General features: G+C 35.1%; 1 protein-coding gene across 4 annotated transcripts in view; it reads left to right on the top strand.

The window, feature by feature from the left end:
• Positions 1–3,332: 3,332 nt before the first annotated feature.
• The window catches only part of htt (huntingtin), a 240,301-nt gene continuing 216,663 nt past the window's right edge, over positions 3,333–26,970 (top strand). For all 4 annotated transcript variants that reach the window (XM_039751643.1, XM_039751641.1, XM_039751642.1 and 1 more), the window contains exons 1-5: positions 3,333–3,724; positions 15,695–15,778; positions 16,622–16,742; positions 19,247–19,306; positions 23,093–23,172. In XM_039751643.1, the coding sequence (XP_039607577.1) occupies positions 3,627–3,724; positions 15,695–15,778; positions 16,622–16,742; positions 19,247–19,306; positions 23,093–23,172 (443 nt within the window). In that variant the 5' untranslated portion in view covers positions 3,333–3,626. The remainder of the gene's footprint in view (positions 3,725–15,694; positions 15,779–16,621; positions 16,743–19,246; positions 19,307–23,092; positions 23,173–26,970) is intronic.

Genomic DNA, 26,970 nt, shown 5'->3' with positions numbered 1-26,970 from the left:
TGCAGGATATTTCAAGAAAGATGGATCCTTTATTTACTGCACTAACAGAAGTGACCCAGTGCAGAAACTTGGCAGAGATTACAATGCTGAAGAATTGAGACTATTAACAGCCTAAAAGAAGCCTCAAATGAGCACTTCTTCATAACAGTAATAAAAGCACATCAATACCTGTTGCCCATACTATGCATTTGAAAGAAACCTACGAGAACATTGAAAACCTTCTTGAGAGAATTAACTATAATAAGCAGTGCTGGTTCTGTGAAAGAATAATTTAATGGTAACTGTAGTTAAGTATTTTGGGTTTGCAGTGCACATTGAAATATATAAGCACTTGTTTTAGAAATGTAATGAAGAGAACTACTGAAATGGTTAAGTAAATAAATGACAAGAACGTACTAAGAGAATGGTTGATGTAATACACAAAATGTACTAGGAGATGATTAAGAGATTAGCAGATGTCCTGCAAACAATATGACTAGACTGTTGTCACATACACAGAGATTTCAAGGATAATAGCTGAACCAAGGAGATATAAGAAGAACAAGAGTGTAGTGGAATAGACTTTTATTTGGATAACTCATTTAGGTATAAGCCAACGAACAAATCAGAGCAAATGCATTAATCAGCACTGTTATGTAAATTCAACTGTTTATAAACTGGACCTTTGTCCTTATGTTATTTGATCATTCTGTAACAGACTACTGTGATGAATGCTCCCTCTTCAGAATTTGCTGAAGAGTTATTAAAGACTCAATGGAAAAGCTTCCTCCTGGCTGCCAGCTTCCTCTGACTCAAGGAGATTTTAGAGAAGACAAAGTTCTTTCTTTAACATATTTTCAATTTAATTTCTACCACAGTTTATATGGGTGACCTGAATGTTCTGTGTGTTTTCCTATGTCAGCAGTAAGGACATAAGAAATCCCCATGTTTCCTCTTTGAGTGGGACAGCAGGGTCAAGAACTGACATTGGCTTCAGAAGGAATGGCCAGCTAGAAAAAAAAGCTACAGCTCAGTGCCAAAAAACATCATCAGACCTAGCTTTGAGGTTCCAGATAAAGCGCTGCTGCAACCCTTTCATGTTAAGCTTGGTTTAATGCAGCAGTTAGTCAAAGCCCTATAAAATGATGTAGCCTGTCTGATGTGTTTGTGCATGAAGTTTCTGGGTTTGTCTGAGGCTAAATTTAAAGACAGCATTTTTTGTGACCTGATAGTAGAAAAATGATTACTAATTAGATTAGATTAGATTAGGTTAGATAAACTTTATTAATCCCACTGGAAAATTCAAATGCATATAACAGCAGACACATAAAAAACAAGAATAACAGATATGAGATGATAGATAATACATCCAACCAACCGATAAATAAATAAATGATGGAGAATTTGATTGTATGATGAGCAACCTGGTACAAGAGGGTTGGGTATCATTCAAAGAAGTAACTTCTAAGTTCTTTGGTAACAATAAAGGTGCAATTTGTAAAGAAATTGTGAAAAATGTATTAGTTAAGGATTTGGGCTACCACCTGAATCTCAAAATTCACTTTTTGGATTTGCATGTGAAATTTTTCCCTGAAATGTTTGCAGCAGTGAGTGAATAGCAGGGTGAAAGATTCCATCAGGATATCAAGGACATGGAAAGAAGGTACCTGGGACACTGGGATATCAGTCTGACGGCAGACTATGGCTGGAGGAATCATGGGGACGCACCAGGAAAAACATACAAATGATGACCCACCAAACAAAGTTTTATTTTACAAAAAAGTAAGAAATGACAAAAGCTAAACATTTTGTATGTAAGTCAATTAATGTGTATTGTTGTTTTTTTATATACATGTTTAAAATTCTAGATTTTCATTTTATATATTGATTTAGAACAATATTGCACACATGAATAAATTATGTAATTTGCTACATTTTAATTAAATTTCTTTTCAGTTTTGTACTTATATGCGACATAATGGAAACATTTTAACTATACAGTATTTTAATTATGTTAATGAATGCAAAAAAATAACTATTCATAATTAAAACACCTTTTTTATGAGATTAATTTTGCAGACCTGTGTAAAGTAAAAATTCCTTATTCAAACTTGAAACATGGTGGACATCTTAAAAAAGAGCATTCAAATACATTGTGAGCTGACACGAAGAAAAATACAATTGTAGAATAATAAGGTGCAGTACACATCTTTGCTGTATCCATGTCACATTTCGTTTTTTGGAAGGGTCAGGAAAAGTCATAGTGGTTTCTTAGTGGATTATTCCCAGGTTGTGATACTGGCATCGATAGAATATAAATCCCAGCTATCCAAGGCATGCATCATCTCTATAACACATTTTCTTCAGTGGATGTGTTGAGCTGTGACAATTATTTTATTTTGTGTCTCATTGCATCTGCATTATTTGTGTCTGCCTCATAAAATTGTTAGCGCTTCTGAAAACTTGTTCACCTCTGTCCGTATCTTCCAAATTGAAAATATAGTTCCTCCAACTGACCTGATGCTTTAAATCAAAATTTTTATCATTCAGTTTACAAAACCACACAGAGCAGACCACAGGCTACAGGCTTTCATTCCAAGCAGTTTCACAAATCAGCTGCTGTTCTTATGTCTCTTTAGTCTTAGTGTTTAGCTGGCCTGTTTTGCTTTTCTTATTCTGCATTCAGTGGATTTGATACTGACATAACTTATCTCTTTAACATTCAGTGTCATTTGCACTGCTACTGCTCATCAGTAATCGTCAGTATTTGGATACAATTAAAGGAGTAAACGCCACAGGTGAAGGGTGAACTAAAAACAAAATAGTAAAGGAAAGTTAACACTTAAAAGATATGGCAAAATTGTTAATTTCTGAATTTCGTTTACATGTAGATATATTCGAACATAAGATATTATTATTATTATAATAATAATAATAATAATAATAATAATAATAATAATAATAATAATAATATATGCAGAATAACAGAAGAAAAAGGCTAATTAAACAGAACAATTAGAAGTTAAGACCGAAACATTTATTTGTGAAACTGGTTGGAATAAAAACCCGCAGTCACAGTGGGATCCCAAGACTGAACTTGGAAGCCGCGTCATAGAGTGACGCCAACTCCTACAAGGTTCTTATGCATTCCTGTGGCGGATAACTCCGCCTCTTTTCTAATGCAATTGCTTATGGCAAACGTCACTCAACTGCAGAGTATCATTTACGCATATAATCTTGTGGACTGCCGCCTGTTAACCCCGCCCTTAGCACAATTCGATTGGTTGCGACCAAGGCCGCCCCCGCGATTCACTTCCCTGTCCATCTGTGCCGCTGTCACCGCGTTTACTTCCTTGCTTGGTGGGAGGGAGGCTTATGGGATGCATCAAAGATGGCTTTCAAAATAGACTGTATCAACATTTGCTTCCCATTCATTTAGAAGAATATCGAATTGTAAATAAGTTATCGCTAGTACGAGGAAGGAGCGCGGCGTCTACGTCGCCAAGGGTTGTTTTGGATTTGTTTAAATCACGTGTTTCAGATCGCTTCCTATTTTTTTTTTTGCTTTTTTCCAATTTCTCCTCCTCCGCTGCCAGTGCAGCTGTTGCTGTTGACTCGTAAATTTTGTAAATATTGTCCTGGTAAAAATGGCTACCATGGAAAAGCTGATGAAGGCCTTCGAGTCCCTCAAGACATTCCAGCAACAGCAAGGACCACCGGCGGCTGAGGAACTCTTCCAGAAACAGTAAGTGCCTTCTGGACCTGGCAGGGCTGACGGACTGAGCGTGCGAAGAAGCGCGGCATAGTCGCAGGTGTTGGGCTCAGGCGGTCAGTGTGCAAGAGAAGCAGGGGCTGGAGGCATGCGATCGATCAGCTGACCGTAACCTGAACATAAATAATGTAGTCATACACGTCCTCCGCTGTGGACAACGCTGTTATCGACTTCATTCATGTCGCCAGGCTTGCCCCGAGTCAGTGTAATTGAATAGAACATTGTAAGCTGCGAGGCGGCAGTAGATAGCTTTGACGCTACGGTAGCACCTGCAAGTGTACACCGCAGAAATGCAAGATACATAAGGCATTAATGAAGTAGTTGTTGCTCGTGTTGTTCGCGTTTTTCGAGAAGTTTGCGTGACAGTGTAGTGATCACTAGGCTGCGTGGCCTAGTTTTACGTAGCTGGGCAATGGAGCGCAAGTTCAGCTCCCACCACCGATTTACTTTTTGATCTTGTCCTTGTCACTTGACTTGTCAGAGCGCTAGCTGTTTGAACGTGTAAAGAATGCTGTTCATTAGAAACTGCACTGTTACCTGCTTTAAGAACACGGATGTATAGGATAGGCTCTGACCAGATTAAACTCATTTAATTACGTGGATGAATGGAAGAGAGCCGTACGGCACTTATTAATCTAGTATGCTATTTATATCAGGGTGACCATACTATGGCTTTTAAAGAAAAGAACAGGGATAACGGTTGAGCTTATTCAGATTTAACAAATGGCAAAAAGTAAATTGTCTATTACGTTTTCTCAGCAAAACTTCTATCACATTTAACTTAACGGTAAGCTTTTAAAATACACGTATGCTTGTCGTTTCTCTTTCATAATGGACAAAAAATTAAATAAAAAATATTTTTTTAATTCAAACAAAGCAAAATTATTCAAAATCTGAGAATAACATGAATATTCATCATAACTTATATGGTGCAATCTCATTGCTTGCAAAAACGGGCAAGTTTAATGAAGCTCTTTGAAACCTAATGAAATAAATTAACCATATCCTCCATAAGTAAACCCATTTCATCGATTGATATGTAACTATTATGAAATACAAAAATGCCATCGGCCTCAATTAGATCATGCTCTCTTTTACCTAGTCTCGCAACATATCTGACAATATGTACCAACACATATTTTAAACTTGCCCGTATACATAAATTTTCATTTGCGTATCTTTTGTTCTTATGATTTGGTGTTTAATTATAATGCAGCTATGCCCCATCCTTATAGGCATCTACTGAACCAGATAGCCATTCATGCAAATTCCTCTATTTTTCCTATCATCATCTACTAAATACTGTGCAGTACTAAGTTATATTATGTGCAAGTTCTAAACAGTTCTAGTTGCCCTACTAGCAATGTAAAATTTGATGAAGCCGATGCAGTAAACAGATTAAATAGTACAGCAGCTCTAGTGCCGTGTTGGACCAGTGGGCGCATGTATGCCATAATCACAGCAATAGTGACTTGTGAGGAGGGTCAGTAGCAATGAAGATGCATACGGAATGCATGTTGACCACAGAAAGAAAATGTCAACGTGAAAGCATCATCAATTTCCAGAAATTTTAGGCTATTTCGAAATTCCGTGTGGATGCATTTTTAGGCCCTAAAGAGGAGACATCCAGGAAAATGACCCTGTATTCATATATGAAAATTGTGTCTATCATATATATTAAAACCTGCCCATGCTGGAAATTGACTTGTTGAGTTAACAGGTACAATGTAGGCTTTGGGTTAAGTTAAGATTATTAAAAGGCTGTTAGAAGGTGTTGCTTTTACATCAAATTCTGCAACATTGAATTAGGAACATCACTGTCCAGGATTTGAAAAATCATAATCAAAGCTAACCTGATTTTTTTTTTTTTAATTATTTATTTATTTATTTATTTTTAAAGTGGTCAGAGTTTTACCTTTGCTTTGGGTTATATATTCATGCTTTATTTCTTCTGATATTCTTGGGTTTCTTAAAGTTGTAGGTAATTATTTTAGGGCATAGTTGCTGAATGTTTGAGTGTGCTTGTTTGCTGAAGGCTCTAGGTGACTTATTGCTCATTATTTATTTAATGTTAAGGAAGGTGTGCACCCTGTGCTCATTATAACACAAACAAAGGCATGTGTTAATTTCCCGAACTAGCGGTAGGAATTTATGCAGAAGGTTTTTCCACAGGTTGCTCAACTTGTGAGGCATTTTTGATGAGAGTGAATGAAGCTAGTGCCTGGAACAAACCACCTCTTACTGAGCAACTTGTCAAGTCTTTTAGTATCTCCTGGTCTTGTACTGTCTTACATCATTTACTTTATACATTTCAAAAATGTAAATTACAGAAATTACTGTACACGTTTGCCTGATGCTCATTTACATCAGTCTTAAGCCACTTTTCCAGGAGAGGGTCGCAGGAAAGCTGGAGCATATGACACCAATCATTGAGTGCCAGGTAGGAACACCCCCTGGACAGGACACTGCCTATTTGACAAAAATGATGTCACAGGGAATTACTTCTAAATATGAGAAAGATGGATTCATTTAATTTGTGAATGATTGTAATTACACTACAGTTTCATCAATTAGAACTTAAATGCAGAAAAAAACTATGTTTTCCCTACCAACGTTCGAGTTGGAGAGCATGTCAAATTCAGTGACTGCTGGGATATCCTTATGTGACTTGCTCATGACTCTCTGGCAGACTTTCATCTTTTCAAAGTATCTGAAGTTCACCACATTTCAAGAACCAATTAATGTGCTGCCTAACAGCATCATTGGCAGTACAAGTATTTTCCTGGTATGGGGAGTTAAGCCATGGTGTTGGACCATCTTTTTTTACGTTCTGTTATGGCTCAACAAACATGAGACAATAGATAGAATATCCTCTTTTCTGTTTTTGTCGCTTAAAACACCCATTTTCTTTTTTTTCTTTTCTTTGTAACTCCATTGTACTTCCTGCAAAGTGGTCCTTGGTTGTCCGGTCATGCACACACTTTTGCCCAGTCCCAGACTAAAAACTAAATCAGACCTGTTTGATTTTTTTTGTGGCTTTTTGCAGAACATTTTAACTGACTTCCTGAGGATATCAAACTATACAACTTGTGGTGACAGGCTCGCACCACGACTCGCTAAGATTATGTAAGTAAAGGCTACAACCGGAAGTTGCTGGAAGAGTCGTGTAGAGTGATGCTGGCTTTAGTAGAAAACATATTGAGAATATGGCCCTATTGTGCTAGCAATGAAAAATAATTGAAGTCTTACACAAAGATTTTAAACATAAACATATTACTTTATGGGGCAGGCGACTGAAGCAAGCTTGATTGGCTGTGGGTCTGGTTCAACACGGAAACAGATTTCTCCTGGAGAATGTCCCTTTTAGAAGCACCTGTTCAATTTCTTGCCTTCTGCTTGCACAGTGGTAGTTTTCAAACCTACGTCAAATATTTAGTGCATTTATGCTTCTGAAAACTATTCAGATGTCCATATTAGGGGTGTCGCAATACCAGTATTTTTGTATTCGAAAACAGTGAAATTTTATGACACCTGATACCTGTCGATATCACAGCAAAAACAGAAATCCCACTGATGGCTTTTTGTTAAAGTACCTCCATTATTGAAGAGTATTTATGTAATACAATATACAAATACTTTTGCCTTTTGGAGTCATGCATTAGTGCAGAACAGACTTTCTTAGTACTATCAACACTGTAAAAAAGCTGGAACTGTTACTGTTTTTGAACTTTGGTACTGAATTAGTCCTGAAATATAAGTTCTTGTGACATCCCTAATCCAGATACTTTCAAAGAACCTTTGTAATACCTCTATTATCAATTTTGTTTTTTTCTTGTTTTTTTTTTCGCTGCTCCCATTAGGGGTTGCCACAGCGGATCGTTTTTTTCCATATATTCTTGTCCTCTGCATCTTGCTTTGTCACACCCATCACCTGCATGTCTTCTCGCCACTTCCACAAACCTCCTCTTAGGCCCTTCTCTTTTCCTCTTGCCTGGCAGCTCCATCCATAGCATCCTTCTCCCAATATATCCAGCATCTCTCCTCTGCACATGTCTAAAGCAATGCAATCTCACCTCTCTGGTTTTGTCTTCAATCCATCCAGCCTGAACTGACCCTTTGATGTACTTGTTCTCAGTATTACTGGTCGATAATAGAAGCAAATAATAGAATTTCAAACTTGTTCCATATAAGTAATGTGAGCAGATGAAATGGCAACTATCATGCATATACAACCCATAAAACAAAGAACATAGGCAGCCTAAAGCAACTAACCCATCCAAACACCATCCTAACACTGGAAAAGTTCTAACTGGCCTGTGTAGTAACCGGGAGAAAGATATGCCTGACCTCTCCCAAATGTTCACTGAGTTTAGGTGTTAAGACAAGTCATGTTGACCGCTTGTCATCAAAGGTTAAGCCACACACACACATTTCTTGCCACTTGACAAGTTTGAATCCGAGTGACCAGTCCGTCCTTTCTGCAGGGAGTTCAAGAAGGACCACTTCTGAAAGTAACACCTCCAAAGGTGCACCAGAAGGCTTCTACTGGGAGGGTTACAGCATGCTTTGCATCAGTACCTGTGGAAATATCTGGCACAAAATCGGGATGTTGATAAATAGGATTGATGATAGAATGTTGGAGCTTTTATTACACTTTTTTTTTTTTTCTTCCACTATCTTTGAATGGAAGTTTGTCAAAGCAGGTGAAATATATTTTTAAAACTTAGAGAAAGGGCAGTTGCTCTGGGTTTATAGAATAAGACATTTTCAAGAAAGGCACTGATGCCAGAATAAATGGAACCTGGTTTGCCACTATTCCCCCTTTTTTTTTTAACTGCCTGCTCATAACTCTAAAGATGCAAGGTTTAATTTGCGTAGCATCCAAGTAACTTGAGTTCTTATTCTTCTTTTACCGTTGGATTTCTGGAATGTTTATAGGCACTGCTAAGGTCAGTAAGAGCTTGGAACAAAACTTAAATGTAAATGCTAAATACTTTAAAAATAGTCAGATGTTAAGTGTTTGTACTAAAAAGATAATGTATATATGTGTGGTCTGCAATATATAAAGAGATAGAAAATATACATAGGCTCTGAAAGTAAAAGATACTATTGCCTCCTTGTTTGTTAGTAATGTTTTATTTTGACAACTGTATAGGTAAGTTTGTGCAGAAAGCAGCATTATGCCGCAAACTTTATAATAAAGTGACACTTTCATGCTGTGTTTATTTGCCTCTTCAGAATCTGCTTGCTGACGTGGGGGTCTCAATGAGAAACCAGAGGTGTGGATTGTAAGAAACTGTTTTTCAGAATATAGCCAAGTCAGCCTAATAAACTGGAATAAGAACAGGAATGACATACAAAAGTTACCAAAAAACAAACACCATAGACAACTTTCATTATGCTCCCTTTGAACATTTGCAGTGATGTAATAAATGAAATCCATTTGCGTCAAGATTGGGTACCATATTGCCTCTATCACTCCACAGAGTTTGGCGCCTACTGCATAGATCGGGTTGGTGATCAAGATTACTGCATTTACCACGTGGTAATGTTTGTGGTAGGACAAATACTGATTTCAGCAATAATTCACCAATTCCTCCATTAATAAAACCCACTGAATCAATTTTAGAGTTGCATCTAGTCAGAAACTATCCCAGCAGCTTCTGGTGCAAGGCAATTATTTTTTAAGTTTTTAAAGTGACAAAAGCCAGTTGTGTGATAGACTTGGCTACCCACATTTTCTCACACAAGGCCCATTTAGATTTTATAATCAGTCTAAACCAATTTTTTTGGGGGTATGTGAGGACAGTGGAGTCTCAAGAAAAAAACACTTAAAACACAGGGAGAACATGGAGGCTTCAGACAGTCAGTTTTTATTTCTTGACAGATGAAGCAGTGAAGTCTGCAGCTTTTATTCCGCATATTATTTTATTAAAGGAGGCTTACTTTTAGACCATGATGTGACAGGATCGATTTCCTGATGGCACGCAATGGGGGAATGGTTTCAAGATTAAATTGACTGATAAATTTAATGTTTGCAGGAAAAGCAGAAAGCTATTAGTTTAATTTTTTTTATTTTAACAATGTTTGTATAAGTAGTTGCATTTAAATGGGAGGCAATCTGTCTACACATACTACTGGTTTTGTGAGTGCCTTACTTCTTATTTGCTTTTAATTTTAATTTTCTGGGATGTAAGCCTATACATGTACATGTAAATGTACAAGTGGAGAGACGCAATACAACTTTGGATTTACTGCTTAATCTTGGACTGATGTGTTGTTTATAAGATGTTTATTTAGATGATATGCAAATATAGTAATATTAACTGTTTAGTACAGATATGTATGTAGATAGAAGATTGAATAAAGAATAAAACTATACAGAAGGCAACATTCCAGCTAATAACATTTAAAAAAATTAACATGAATATCTTTTGTATACTAAATGTAATTTTTGTAAAGTCCATAAATACTATACATTTGAATGTGTAAATGGAGTTAAGAAAATATGATCAAAAACTTTCACATAGGTGGAGGTAAGGTTACACAAGAAGATATTTTTGTTTGCTTTTTCTCACCCCTTGTATGCTCTGTGACAGATTCACATTTTTGCAGGTTTGATTGCTGCCTGTGTTTGTTGTATCCATGATAGCTTGTGACTTGGGTGTACCTATGATGTGCAAATTGTAATTACTTTAAATCCAGAGTGTACCCACTCCAAAAAAGCATTATTTCTTCTGTGTTATGTTGAATAAATAATTGAAAAAATATATTTCAAAAGTGATAGTAATGTTTGTTTAAAGTAAGTTGGAGGATTCATGGATAATTTGGTATTGATATAAGGATTATATTTCCTTATGTTCATACCATAAAATGTGCAATTGTCAGATGCTCCAATTTATTTTCCAAAACACTAAGTTCTGTTTTGTGGGAAAGCAGGGGTTCACAAGTTTGAGATGGATGTATTCTCATTTGAATTTATGCTGCCAAAAGGGCAGAATCCAATCCTCAAATCAAGGTTCAGAAATTTAAGAAACAATAATTATTTCCTAAAATAGAATCACCACCGTAATTACAATTGCTGTTCTCCTTTTCCATTAGTGTGGCAGTGTAAGAAGTGGTAAATAGGAGTATATTGAAGTAAATGTATTAAACATATATGTAGAAGGAGCTTGTCTAGAAAGAGAGTTTAACTTTTTTATGGAGTTTTGGCCATAACTAAAAATGCCTTTTATATCTATTCATCCATCCATTTACCCAGCTACCCTCTCTTGCATGCCATTTTCAGTCACAGTTGGTATTATTTAGTATGTCAAATTGTATGCTTTGCATTTATTATTTTTATTTTTAAGTCTGAATGTAACATGATCTTTTTAAAGCAATTATATATCTGTTTTTCTCATTTCATTACATTATACATTTCTGGTTATTAAGGTCCTGGGAAGCCCATTATCAAGCCCAAGTATATTGGAAATATATTTATAGAAATAGCAATATTTCCATCCTTGTATGGTTTTCATTGCTTAAAAGTAATTTTTAGAATTCATTAAGTGAGAAAGTGTTTTTTGTCATTGTTATAACACACAAAAACTGAAAAACTTAATACATGTATATCCATTTCCTAAAAACCTGGAGTCATATAAAAAAATCAGGGAGACAAAAGAAGAATGTACTATACACTCTATACTGTACATGCATTACTTGGGCTGTGGTATTAATGGATTAATATCTCTGAACCTGTGAGACAGCAGGGCTTACTACTGCACCACAGTGCTATTATTATATAAATGTGGATTTTTAAATCTTCACACCCTTTGCTTTAACAAACCCAGATGATCTTGGGCACCAAAATGTACCTTTTCAAGGCACTCAACTATGTAGGATGTAATCGCTTATATTAAACTTTGAAAGGTTCAGCTTAGTGTTCTTCTCAAAGTCTTCATTTACTTCAGCAACCTGTCTTTCTTAGATCTGATCTGTGGAAAGTTGCACTGCTCCCTACTTAATACCTTTGTAAAAGAGTCTTTAAGCAATTATTTTTGCTTATGAATATGACCCATTGTTTGGTGGGTTCAATTTGGGAGGATAGATGAGGCTGTATCTGATTTTGGCTTTGCGTAAACGCTGTTTGATGCTGTAAAATGCAGCACGATTAGCAGCTGTTGAAGGTGAAAAATCAGGGAAAATGTGAATAGAGTTATTTTCAAATATCTCTTGTTTCAGTGTGAGAAGTGACATCGGATTTATCTTTGATTGTAATTCATTGAAGCATACAATGCAGCTTCTAGGTTTTGGGGCATTCGATCTACGTATGCCGAAAGGTGCTGATATCCCAGAGTCTGAGTTGAATTATTATTTGAGAGAATAATTCAGCGATGAATTTCACCGGGTTTGGGCTTTCACAGTTTTCATGGAGACCTTAAATTCTGATATTATTTCATCTGTATCCATCTTTCAGTGCAGCTAGTCTGTCTCCAAACACTTTGCATTCAGTTTTAGTAGCCATTGCTTTTCTGTCACCAGCAGAAGCCTATTTTTCGACTATTTCAATATGTGTCGTGAATGCCTGGTTAACGTCTTCAAACTGAGCATCAAAGTTTTACATTTATTTTCAGACTTGCTCGTATTTTCCTCTATCTTATTTTTTGAAGCATAGCTTTAAAAGTTGCCTCAAAGCAATTACTTAAACTTTTCTCCAAGTCTTTAATATCCTGAAACAGCTTCTTATTTGTCATGTTTATGTCCTTTATATCTTTCATCATCCTTTCATTATTTTTTCCTTTTATGCTTTGTAATCTTCCTTATATTGCTGCTTTATCTCATTTTTGTCCTTTCCGAATGTGGTAGTTATTGCGGCAATTATTGTGGCGATCATTCCCTTCAGCTCGGACTGTTCATTTCGGTCATCTCTGCGCATCAAGCCAAGTTGGTGTTGATGCCGCCGGTTAGGGATGGGTAGCTGGTAGTGCAGAAGGCAAGGCCTTTTTCAGTTCCAGTGAACCTTCTGGAATCAATGAGGTCTCCTGGCCCAACTCACTTGCATTTTCACTCCCAGTTTCGCTCTCAAATGGAGGCTGATGCTGCTGCGTCAGGTCCGGGGAGATTTGTTGTTTCACTTAGCTGTCTGTTCCGTTTCTTTCCGAGCCTTTTTGCTGCCAGTCATGCTTATACATACTTGGATATGCTGTAATGAAGCCCCTTGGGCTGAGTAATTCCAGGATACCTGTTTAAAAAAGGAAAAGTAACACAGCTGCTGACAGAGTTCCGTCTCAGACATCCATCTCTCGAAACGGACGAGACCAATGACCAAGCAGTAAACTTTATGAGCTGGAATGATAAAGGTCTAAATCATGAAGTAAAGAGGAAGAAGGTATTCTGTCACCTAACGGGTCTAAATGCCAAGATAGTATTTTTACAGGAGACTTGTTTAATCAAAAAGTAATCGGTTTTGGCTGCAAATAGACTGGTCTGGCCAAATATTCCACTGCCGCTGTACAAAGAAAACTAGAAGTTTGAGAATCTTAATTCACAGAACAATTTCATTTGTAGTATCAGATCCTGAAGGGTGATATGTGATGGTTTGGGTAAATTATTAAATTGTTAAGTAATTTTGATAAATATGCATCCAATGTGGATGACAGTGATATCTGGGCTCAGAATTAATTTGAGCAAAAGTGTGCTGTTTCCAGTGAATTCTCTAGCAAAAAACATTAGATTGCACACCTTCCCTTTTATCATTGCAGATCAGTTTAAATACCTAGGGGTCAACTTCACAAGTAAATATAAGGCTTTTTTTCAACAAAATTGTGCTGTTTGCATGGACAAAATTAAACAAGACATGCATAGATGCTTAACCCTCCATCTTACTTTAGCAGGAAGAATTAACATTGTCAAGATGAATATCTTCCCTAAGCTTCTGTTCCTGTTTCAAACATCCCCATATACATTAACAAATCTTTTTTTAAGAAATTAGATTCATTCATAACCTAATTTATTTGTAATTTGAAAGATTCACACATACACATTTGAAAGGTGACCCTACAATGACCTAAATCAAATGTCGGCATGGTTCTACCTAATTTTCAGTTTTATTACTGGGCGGCAAACATACAAGCAATAAAAACCTGGACATGGACACAAATAGATGAATTAAATCATGCAGTACTTCTTTATATTCCTTAATTTGTACACCAGTAAATACAAGATATTGTCAATATACTAACAACCCAGTTGTCCTTCATTCATTCAGAATATGGAACTAATATAGGAAGCATTTTATGTTCGAGAATATTTTATCTGTGGCACCTACATGATAACCACTTCTTTCCACCCTCTCGTACTTAGACAGTTGTTATTGTTTGGAAAACGTATGGAATTAAATCATTTAGAGATTTGTACATAAATAATATCTTTGCATCCCATGAACAATTACACTACAGATTTAATCTCCCATCAACAAAATTTTTCCACTATCTACAAATTAGAAACTTTGCTAAACAAAATCTGCACAAATTTCCACCCTTTCCGTCTATTTCTATTCCAGAAGATATACTGACCAGTCTTGGGGATTCAGACAGCATTTCTGTAATATATAAAAAACATTTTAAAGTCCCTTCCTTTTAAAGATTCCAAAGCACAATGGGAATAGGATCTCTTACTCAGCATTTCAGAAATGGAGTGGAAGGAAGCCATGCATAGAATTCACCTCTAGCTCCATATGTCTAAAGCATTCAATTATTCACCTTAAAATCTTTTTTCCAAACACATTTACTGTATCTCATTTGAAATTTTCCAAAATGTTTCCAGGGCAAGATCCAACCTGCAAACATTCCAATCGACCTCCAGCTTCAGTGTGCCACATGTTTTGGGCATGTACTAAATTAACATCATTCTGGGTAATAATGTTTAAATGCCTATCAGACAGCATTGGTGTCACAATCCCTCCTAAACCACTGTGTTTGGTGTACTCCCAGATGTAATTAAAGTGGAGAAGGACAAACAAACCGTAATTGCCTTTACTTCACTACTAGGATGTAGACTTTTCTTGTCAGCTGGAAGAATATTAACCCACCCCTTTCAAGTCAGTGGGTAACCAATGTTATATACTATTTGAAATTGGAAAAAATCAAATTCTCACTTAGAGAATCTGTTCAAAACTTTTTTAAACCAGGCAGGAACTAATCAATAACATTGTAGAATAAGCATTTATATTGGGGGAGAAGACTCTTTTGTCTCTTTACTACTCTCAAAAGTTTTGCTCTGGCTGTTGGTCTTTCACTCTCATGGGTTGGGGTGGATTTAAATTTAGTTTTATTAAGTTTGACTTGATTGTATGGAATGTTAAATGTTTTTAATAAATTCAATTAAATATAAAAAAGGATAATTTTAGCCTCTGTGTACATCTCAGGATTCCAAAATGTGCAGGTTATCATAAATTGTGACTCTAAAATAATCTTTTAGTAAGTTAGTATAGCTGCTTCAATTGGAACTACAGGTCTGATGTTAGTACCTGCCTTGTGTTTGATTTTGCTAGTGGTACAGATTTCCCTAAAACCCTAAATTGGACAGACATATTCACATGATAGGTGGATAGCTAATAAATGAATATATTATTAGTGCATGATTTCAAATATATAAAGCTTATATTGAGTGATTTGTTTAGAAATGCACAAACCATTACAGTTACAAAATCTTTTTTTTTCTTTGGAACAAAAAGATATTCCATCAGTTTTAATTAAGAGAAATTAAACTTTTTTATGGTTTAAATCTTCTTGTAATTGTATTTTTAGGCATACGACATGGGTAAATGTATGAAAACTTTCATGGGGCACAGTAGACGATAGAATGTTGAAATGTTTAACATACTGAATTTTCAACGTTGCAGAACAATGAATTTGAATGTATACATCTTACTTTTCTTTCTTTTTTTTTTTAAACCTTTAGGAAAAAAGATCCAGCAACGACCAAAAAAGACAGAGTAACTCATTGTTTAACCATATGTGAAAATATTGTTGCACAATCACTAAGGTAAGCATTTTTAAGTGTTCCATAATATATTTTTGGAATTACTTCAGATATTTCGAGAGATTCCAAATTGCATTTCATATATCTTAAAATGTAATTTACTTTTTGAGATATCTTAAAATAATTTCCTTTACATTCTAAGATATCTGCAATTCATTTTGAAATATCTCAAATGCATTTCAGGATATCTCAAATATATTTTCAGATATGTAAAAGATATCAAGTCTCACTTACCGTAAAACTACCTATTATTAGTGGTACTTCCTGTTTAATATATGTCTTTTTAAAGATATCTAACAATTTGACATATCACGAAATATATTCTAAGACATCTTAAGTTTAGCAGAGACCCATTTTTAGATATAATAAAATAAATTTGATATATATTAAAATGTATTTTAGATATCTCAAAAACAGTGAATTTCATGATAGCTTAAATGCTTTTTAAGATTTTGTTAATTATTTTGAAATCAATTTCTGCTCATTTTAAGATATCTCAAATTCATTTTAAGGTAATCTGAATTGCATTTTCTGCACATTTAGAGATATCTCAAATACATTTTCAGGTATCTCAAAATAACTTCCTGTGCATTTTATTTGGCAAGTTGACTTTTAAATTTACAGTATTAGACATTTGCTGTCTATATCTTTATATAAGTCACAATAAATGTAATATTTTTTGCATGTTTCTTAATCGTAAATATAAACATTCATAGTGGCACCGTATTTTTATTTAAACTATTTAGGTAAAGAGCTGTTTTGAATATTGTCCTAAATTTGGGTTTAAAATATTTATTACTTAATGGTAACTGGAAGTGACATTTTTGTTATTAACTTTAAAATTAGAAATTCTCCAGAATTCCAGAAATTGCTTGGCATTGCTATGGAGATGTTTTTGCTGTGCATTGATGATGGGGAATCAGATGTCAGAATGGTTGCAGATGAATGTCTGAATAAAATTATTAAGGTAATGTATTTATTTGTCATTTTGTATGCCTTTTTAAATGATTTAATGGACAATGGTGATTTTACTTTTTTTTTATATACATTTTATTATTGCCTAAATGTAAACTAGTTAGGAAATTGCCATTCCTGCAATGGTCCTACTGTACATCTGAGTCAATTTTTTTCTTCAAAGAATTTTATTTACTACTGTAAAATAGTGTGTTATTCAGAAGAATATGTATGCCAGTATATGTTTAAATTAAATTATTAATGAGGACATAATTACAGTGGTGACAGGAAGTGCCCAGTTCACCCAGGGCTGATTATCCTTTTTGAACTCCTGCAATATTAAGTCCAAAGTTAACTGTCTTCAGGATTTTGTTTTCAATTAGATTAGTTTGTAACTTATTCCAGGGCTTGTTTAAGAAGTTGAAAAGTATTATTTAAATTTTTTTTTTTTGCTTTTGCTTTCTCCTTTTTTAGTTTCTTAATTAGCTTGCTTGGTTCTGATAGGGGAAGTGATGTATATAATTAGGAAAACAATCCAGACTTAATACTTGGCAAGTGGGTATAGATTGTAAATAGATTCTAAATACAATATATCAGTTATACTAGATTGTCTTATGTACACAATTAAAAATTTCAAAATGATATTTAAGTATTCAATTTTTTTTGCAAAAATTATTTATAGGATGAAGTAAAGATTGATGTAAATTCCCGAAAATGTCAATATTAAAGTTGTAGCTTCATTTTTGTCACACATTCTTAAGCACTAAGGAACAGCTACATACAGTGCATCACTTTTTCCACATTTTATGTTACAGCCTTATTCCAAAATGGATTAAATTCATTTTTTTCCTCAGAATTCTACACACAATACCACATAATGACAATGTGAAAAAAGTTTACTTGAGGTTTTTGCAAATTTATTAAAAATGAAAAAACTGAGAAATCACATGTACATAAGTATTCACAGCCTTTGCAATACTTTGTCGATGCACTTTTGGCAGAAATTACAGCCTCAATTCTTTTTGAATATGATGCCACAAGCTTGGCCTACCTATCCTTGGCCAGTTTCGACCATTCCTCTTAAGCTCCATCAGGTTGGATGGGAAGCATCGGTGCACAGCCATTTTAAGATCTCTCCAGAGATGTTCAATCGGATTCAAGTCTGGGCTCTGGCTGGGCTACTGAAGGACATTCACAGAGTTGTCCTGAAGCCACTCCTTTGATGTCTTAGCTGTGTGCTTAGGGTCGTTGTCCTGCTGAAAGATGAACCGTCGCCCCAGTCTGAGGTCAAGAGCGCTCTGGAGCAGGTTTTCATCCAGGATGTCTCTGTACAATGCTGCAGTCAACTTTCCCTTAATCCTGACTAATCTCCCAGTTTCTGCCACTGAAAAACATCCCCACAGCATGATGCTGCCACCACCATGCTTCACTGTAGAGATGGTATTGGCCTAGTGATGAGCGGTGCCTGGTTTCCTCCAAATGTGATGCCTGGCATTCACACCGTACAGTTCAATCTTTGTCTCATCAGACCAGAGAATTTTGTTTCTCATGATCTGAGAGCCCTTCAGGTGCCTTTTGGCAAACGCCATGTGCCTTTTACTAAGGCGTGGCTTCCGTCTGGCCACTCTACCATACAGGCCTGATTGGTGGATTGCTGCAGAGATGGTTGTTCTTCTGGAAGGTTCTCCTCTCTCCACAGAGGACCTCTGGAGCTGTGACAGAGTGACCATCGGGTGCTTGGTCACCTCCCTGACTAAGGCCATTCTCCCCCAATCGCTCAGTTTAGATGGCCGGCCAGCTCTAGGAAGAGTCCTGGTGGTTTCGAACTTCTTTCACTTATGGATGTTGGAGGCCACTGTGCTCATTGGGACCTTCAAGGCAGCAGAAATTTTTCTGTTACCTTCCCCAGATTTGTGCCTCGAGACAATCCTGTCTGAGGTCTACAGACAATTCCTTTGACTTCATACTTGGTTTGTGCTCTGACATGAACTGTCAACTGTGGAACCTTATATAGACAGCTGTGTGCCTTTCCAAATCATGTCCAATCAACTGAATTTACCACAGGTGGACTCCAATTAAGCTGCAGAAACATCTCAAGGATGATCAGGGGAAACAGGATGCATCTGAGCTCAATTTTGAGCTTCATGGCAAAGGCTGTGAATACTTATGTACATGTGCTTTCTCAATTTTTTTATTTTTAATAAATTTGCAAAAATCTCAAGTAAACTTTTTTCACTTTGTCATTATGGGGTGTTGTGTGTAGAATTCGGAGGAAAAAAATGAATTTAATCCATTTTGGAATAAGGCTGTAACATAACAAAATGTGGAAAAAGTGATGCGCTGTGAATACTTTCCGGATGCACTGAAAGTTTAATTCTATTATTTTATCCTTTAGTCAGTTGTAAGGCATTTTGTTTTGAAGTCACGAGCAGATTTTTCTCTCTGTTGATGTGTTTGATTTTTATTGTTGAATGTGATACTAGTTTTCTTCTAATTATGTATTCATTTTTCTTTTAGGCTTTAATGGATTCCAATCTTCCACGTCTCCAGCTAGAGTTGTATAAAGAAATTAAAAAGGTACAATTTACAAATGTGGTTTAAATATATTTTTCCTTAGGTTTTTTATGCCGCAGAATATTTAAAAATTATTTTCGTAATTTCTGTGATCAGTTTGCACATATTTAATTTATAACCTCAAGCACAGCATTAATTTTACAGCATGAAACAGTGCACTCACAAAATATATCTATTTTTATATCTACATATCATCTCTCGTCCTGAACTTAAATAGCAAGTTACCTGTCAGGCTTTTATCTAAAGTTAACGATCACAACAATAGCATAAATAAAAGCATAACTGCCTTCTGCTGCCAGCCATGATGGGTGCAAAAAAGGTTTTCAGTGCCTGATAGCTGGCTGTGTAAATGTTAGTTCTGCATATTTACACCATTTTCCAGGTTTTAGACCACTCAGGAGTGTATATTGGGGCTGGGGGTGTGCTTTGAGTTTAGTTGTGGTAGCAATCCTTTATAGTCTGTCTACTAAAACATCTCAGCATGTGTGGTCCTTCAATTATTACTTGAAATTTCAATGGTGTTCAAATAACACACTTTACTTTGGTCGGTAGCTCTCTTCTCTATATTAAATGCACACTGCCACGGAATGCATTTAATTACTGAGTAATTGTACCAAGTTCTAACTTAAAGTGTTTGTTTTTTGCACCAAAGCTGTGTTGTTGAAAGTTATCACAGTCATTGATATTTTAAGTTTAGTTGATAGTGTGCACATCTCTGGTGGATATATAATAATTAGAAAATATCACCAAGTTTACTAAACATCAGCATGTTAACTTTAGTTGCTTTATTGCTGTAGGGTGAAATAATTCTTATTTGTACTTTAATAAGGCAAAGAAATATCTAATAGCTTGTACAACATACATTTCACAACAAAATAAACATTTCAATAGAGTAAAAAATAAAATGTTATTTAGTAGTCTTCACTTGGCAATGTTTAATGTTGTCATTTATGGTTTTGGAGAATAGGCATATTCATGCCAATGTAATTTGATTCAGAAGGATTTTGGATAAAATAATTAAATTATTTTAATTATAAATTGTTGTAACAGACAACACTAGCCATGAAGATTTGGATCACAATACTATTTATATGGATTTTATTTGGTCTTCTAATATGAAGTCCATTCTACTGAAGTAGCACTCCATATCTACCACAACCAGTATAATATGAAAAGATTAGAAACATACCAGCTTGCTCTGGTCATGTCACCCAAATAGACCATTATTGTAAGATAGAAAATATTACAGTATTTAAATGAGATGTTAAACAGCTGAGCGATGCTGTTCATTTAAATATACCAACTTATAGATATGGAGCTTTTTTCAGTGATTCATGTGGATAACCCATATGTTTTAAAGCACTGGTGTCTCATTCATAGCATTATCAGATTTTAATAATAATTTTAGAGGATGCAAGCATATGATGCTCAAATTATGACGTCTCAGTACACTTAGAGATTTTCTAGTATGTTTCAGAAGTAACTGTTTCTGCTTCCATGTCCACCATCATTGAGTCTTCCTTCCACATACAGTACATGCTTTATCCAGCATGTGTCTACCATGATTCAGAGATTATCTTGGCAGCATTGTTCAAAGTAATCTGCATTTAATTGTTTTAGCCAAGGTCAAACTTACATTGCTAATATTTCTTGTGGGAGAAAATAACTACTGCTGTCTACTGGCATAGGGGATACATCCAAGTATCTCTTGTAGCCTTTTGTGACAGTGTTGAGTTCAAAGCAGAGTCTGGTTCAAAATGTGTAGGTTATTAGGTAATTGCAGAATAAGTTGTTCCTTTTATTGATGTTCACTGTATTCCATACATACATTTCTTTATTATTTGAATTCCATTTAAACTATTTTAAGGTCACAATGTTAATACCAGAGGCCTTGGATCAGAATCTCTTTTTTTTAGTTTTTCCTTCTTGCCATGACAAGTTTTAAAGAGTTAAGCTATGGACTTTTGATCTCTAATCAGAGATTTTCCATAGTTAGTTTGATTGTTTGGTTTGGATCCTGCTGTGTTTGCAACTTTGAAGTTTTAGGACTCATTGAATGGTATTTAACTTATTACCGTATTGGCCCGAATTTAACGTGGCCCCCAATTTTTTCTTGAAGATTGTAGAAAAAAAAAATCCGAATTTAACGCAATCCATTAATTTTTCATAAAAGAATTCAAAGAAAATAAAATTCAGTCAGATAATCATTTATTTAATAGGTAATATAACAAGTTACATTCATGTCAATAAAATTAAGTAGTAATGTAGAACAAAATTAATAGTATTAGGTAAGCTACAAGACACCTAAGTGAACAAAAAAAAATGAAAAAGGAAATATTTATTCAGATTCAGAACTCTTTGTTGTCGCATCATTATCGCCAGTATGCTTGTTCACGCTAAACCTTCCTATTTTGGGTCCACTAAAACATTTTCTTGAGGAATTCGCGTTCATATATTTCGTTAAATCTTTTCTCCAGAGACGGATGTTTACTTCTGGAACTTCGTATTTCCTTGAACCTCTCATGTTGTTCGTTCTCTCTGCCTCGTTTGCAACCATAATCTTAAAATTCATATCGTAGGCTCTCCTTGTACCTTTATTTATTTGTCTCTTTGATGAGCCTTTTTTCTCAACACTATTATAACTCGCGCTCTTTTTTTATGGGCAATAAAGAACCTGACGCTAGAGCAAACATGCAAATTACTACTATAACAGTTGCAAGAGAAGTGGACTACACTTACCTGTGAATCATAGACAAAATAGCCACTTGATGGAGTACACCAGACGCGCGCCAGACTAGAAATGCTCGAAACCAGTGATTCCACTGGAGCTAGAAACTCGTGCAGTCTCATGTACTCGAACCGATCAGAACTATACCGAACGCGGCATGCGCGACTCGCGCAACCAGCACGCAGGTCGGTCGGAGGCATAGGCGTACTAATAAGAAGAGTTGTTACATTGAATTGCCTTGTCCTCAAATTTAATGCGAGTCCACTTTTGAACAGGAAATATTTAGTCAAAAAAGGCTGCGTTGTATTTGAGCCAATATGGTAATAAAATACATAAATGAATATAGCCATATACTGTACAATGTAAACTTTCTCACAGCTTCAAATTCAGGTATTGTTACTATTAACAATATAGTATTTGGTAATTGCATGCCGCTGTATCATAAAAAAGTAAATTACCTACTAGTTCCAAAGAGCCACCCACTTTACTTATGCTCATTTATTGATATAAGCTTTTTTCTATAGTAATTAAGTCTTACTGAAAGATAAGCAGAAGACTTCTTTAATTGTGCTTGAAGGTAGCCACTCGTTCTAAACACCACATGTTAGCTAAGAAAATGACACTTAGAATAAATTACTTCCCACAAAGATCACATTCAAAAGATGGGCACCTTTATGCCGTAAAGCATACAATATTTGTCTTATAAACACAAAATAACCATTATTATATTTCATAAAATACAGATCTTATCACTGCATGCTATCTGGCTGTTGAGTATATGCTGTTGTTACTTGTCAGAGGAAATGCATTTGTCAATTCATCTTTCAACTAGTAATTACTACAGGTACATCTCAATAAATCAGAATATCACTGAAATAAATAAAATTTTCGATGATGTTCTAATTTATTGAGATGCACCTGTACTTTAAGGTTATAAAAAACATCTACTATGCCTACATACACTTAGATATGGCAGTTTATGCTTTAGGTTTGGCTTATTTAACAAAAGGATGCAATCCTGAATTTTTTTAGAAGCTGATTGCACTGTTATTTTCACTTAGAATGGTGCTGGTCGAAGCTTACGAGCTGCTCTTTGGAGATTTGCTGAACTCTGTCATCTTGTGCGTCCACAGAAGTGCAGGTAATATTTTTTTTTCTTCTTGTCTGCATTACTTCTTTATATATAAATGACTGATTTAATAGTTTTTCAGTTTCTCATTATTATAAAATGTTAAATTATACAGGAATTAAATTGAAGAGATGGTACATTTTCATATACGAGAAATCGGTAGCTAGTTTTTACCATTAATGGATATTCGTGAAATATTGTATGTTTATTTAAGTCAATCCCTGTAAACACTTGGAGAGGAAATGTTCTGTTTAAAACATAATATAAATAATATAATATATATATATGTATATGTATGTGTGTGTATATATATATATATATATATATATATATATATATATATATATATATATATATATATATATATATATATATATGTAAGCCTAAATTCTTACTTTTAAAAGACTGCTTTGATTGCAAATTTTGTTTACATGATTTTTCTTTATAAAAGTTGCCCCTGCTCGCTTCGCTCGCCAACCCTCCCCGGCCTGCGCTACGTGCCAGCCACTTCACGTCTCTGCCACTTGCATATGTGGATTTCACTTTCACCAAACAAATCTTTTAATCCTCGAGGATACGCCTCTTCATTGGGAAGAAACACTACTTTCCCCTGATGGCAACACAAATTCGGCGATCTGCAAGTCTCAGACTTAAAGTTTAAATCCGAACAATATATTTGATCTCTTTTCGCTGTTCTGTTATTTCACCGAGTAATAATTTCCATTTGTTTGCGCTAATGCGATCTTTACTATAATTTTTTTGAGACTTTAGAATTTTAGTACTTTCATTATCTCTAACCTGCTCTGCATGTGTATCGTGCAACGTTCTACTTTGTCATCTACTCTTTGTCTTTTATATCTAGCCCCGGACATGGTTAAATCTCTTGGCAGAAAGTATCGTCCCACGGGACGTGAAAGTATCTCTCTGAAAAAGTCATGTCTCATCCCAGGCTAAAAAGTCTTGTCTCATCCCAGGATTATTTTTATTATAATAGAGAGATGCAACTCCTGTTTAAATAGTACATTGCCATTAGAACTATTTTTTCAAGTACAGTCCATTCAGGTCAACATAGTTTGTCACTTGTGATCTCATAATTTCTCCAAACATCAAGCTAAGTTTAGAAGTTCCCCAAAGTGTTAACATCAACCATACTACTTAGCAACATGTCTGTAGTCTTCTTTTAGAGGGGAAAAAAAAACTTTCTAATATTTGTACAAAATTTACTCCTAATAAGCCTCCATCAGCGTATCCAAGTTAATGTTGAAAAACATCGTTACTTTAAGGTAAAAGCCAGAATCAAGCATACTTCACTGTATGCTCATAACTTACCGTCTAGGAATCAACGTAGTTTCTCTTTTGTGTTCTTTATCTAGTAATTCTATGTCTTTTTTTTTATTTTTTATAAATATGTTGACTAAACTACACTGAGTATTCCAGGTCAATCTTTACAGGTGTGTTTTATGGCTTAGGTACAACCATTGTTTACTTGTTTAAATAACATCCTATCAAGCTTTATAATTTACATGTACTGTATATCATTTCTGGATGTAGATAATGAAGAGCCCACTATGATTCATAGGTCCTTCCCATAAAGTGTACTTTCAAATGTCCAGCTTCCTATTATGTATTCAGTTCTAATGTTTTTACTTTCTACACATCATCTCACATATAAATGTCTACATGTGGAAGTGTGTGTGTCCTTCTGTAAGGCCCAAGAATATAATGCTCACCCCTTAAATAAGTTAATCAGCTGCCGTGGCTCAGTGTCAGAGGCTTTTGCTTCAGGCGCTGACATCTGAGGTTCGATTACCGTAAGGGGACAAGGTTTTTATTTGGAATGTCGTCTACCATGAAGTTTTTTAAGGTGTATGACATCAACTATAAAGTCTGTAGGGACAATGAAAATAATATCATGAGTGCCTACTTAACTGGGCAAGTGGGACAACATCAGAGACAGATCCTCATCCCTTGCCCAGAGTAGTTCCTTTCAATTTATGGACATCTCTGCATTTCAATTTTTTCCTTCTGACAATTTCAATAGTTTGTGGGAGCCGGGCTTTTTACTGCACGGGCTTACACAGCTAATACATAATAAAATGATTTGAGTAATTATAGATTAACTTTTGTCTGCAGATTTAATCAGCTTGTTGTTCATATATTCATTAAAATTATTTATATATAAGAAAGAGCAGCACTTTTAATATAAAATAATTCAGAAAAAAAAATCCTCACCACATAACCCTTGACATTTGCATTTAAATGAGTGTTACAAACCATCTACACACATCACCTTGAACTCGCACTACTTTTAGAGTGATCACAATCCTCTAACTTTAATAAAACTTTTGAAAATCAAGATAAATAATTCATGTACCTCTCTGATCAATATACTTTTGTTGTTTTCTCATAGAACCCTAGCATATTGTTGAAACGCAGTCTCCCCTGCCTAAAGCCATGTTTATGCACATGTTCTTGTCATATGATGTTAATCTTTTTAATAATTGCCTCCATTACATCTGTTCTAGCCACTTGATGCTCTACCTTTTCATTAATAATTGCCTCCATTAAGATGTCTGTGAAGCATGTTAAACAACCGGCCTATAGTTATTTGTTTTTTTTTTTTTCCATAACATTTTTTTTTATACTTGGACAGCATTTGCTATCTTCTATTCTGTTAGGCAACTCTCTAGTGCAGCAGTGATTTTTGAAATATGTGTGTTAAGGACTTACCATATAGATGTACTCACTAACTTAAGTATTCAAGAGTAAATTTTATCTGATCCTAAAAATTTGTTTGATTTCAGCCGTTTTAATCTAAGCAGTGTATTACAAACATTTACCATGCATTGAATGCCTTAATAACCAGGCACACTTGAGTTATCTACATTTATAGAGAAACTCCATCAGTCTTTAGTGACCACTCAGTCCATTTAGTCATTAGAAGCCAACACCAGGCGTAGTAAAAATAAAAAAGCACAGAGTACAACTGGACTTGGCCACACCCAAGCAAATACAGGAAATAACCTTGGATGGGTTGTGCCATTTCATTGCAGGACACACACATCTGTACACATCTTAGTTCCACATCAGAACCAGCCTACTGATTTACATAGTAATGCTATGAACAGTCTTGACAGAGACAGAAAATTCAGTAATAGTCACCTTCACTAAATGGTAGTATTTTCTAAGAAGAAATTCATGCAGCAAAAATCTTGCATTTTCATGTATTTTACGACAAGTCTTGGATGTTTTTCCCAAGGGGGCTACCCAACTATTAATGATAGACATGTATACTTCCTTTCTGTACTTTTTTGTACTGCCTGCAACACCCATATGCAATCACTAAATAAGGACAGTTGAGAAACATTTAAAATGGAAAACTAGTATGAAATTCCTGACCTTATTATGAGGATATGTTCTAAATGGAAAAGGCATTTTTGGTAATGGATAAATCACAAACTTAACAAAAAAATATCAAAAAAACCAACTACCAGCGAGGAGGTTCAGAATTTGATGAGGACACTACTTCCACACTTTGATACCAATACAGCGTCATGTATTTATACAAATATATAGCTAATATATAATTAGCTTTTTTTTTTTATTTTGGCCAAGCTGTATTCCATGCAGCTAAATGTCTTTTTTGCAGAATGTTTAGAGAATGTTGATCCATGAATAGCCTATTTAATTTAGGTCTGCAATTTCTATCATATAAGTCTTACAGTTGTGTCATTAAGAAATCTCTTAATTGACTGAGGAATAACTTCAGAAAGAAAGTGAGATCTAATCGGTCAGAGGGTTCATTTCCGT

The sequence above is a fragment of the Polypterus senegalus genome, chromosome 4, assembly GCF_016835505.1.
Source record: "Polypterus senegalus isolate Bchr_013 chromosome 4, ASM1683550v1, whole genome shotgun sequence".
In the NCBI taxonomy this organism is placed as follows: Eukaryota; Metazoa; Chordata; class Cladistia; order Polypteriformes; family Polypteridae; genus Polypterus; species Polypterus senegalus.
This window is presented reverse-complemented; position numbering and strand designations above follow the sequence as displayed.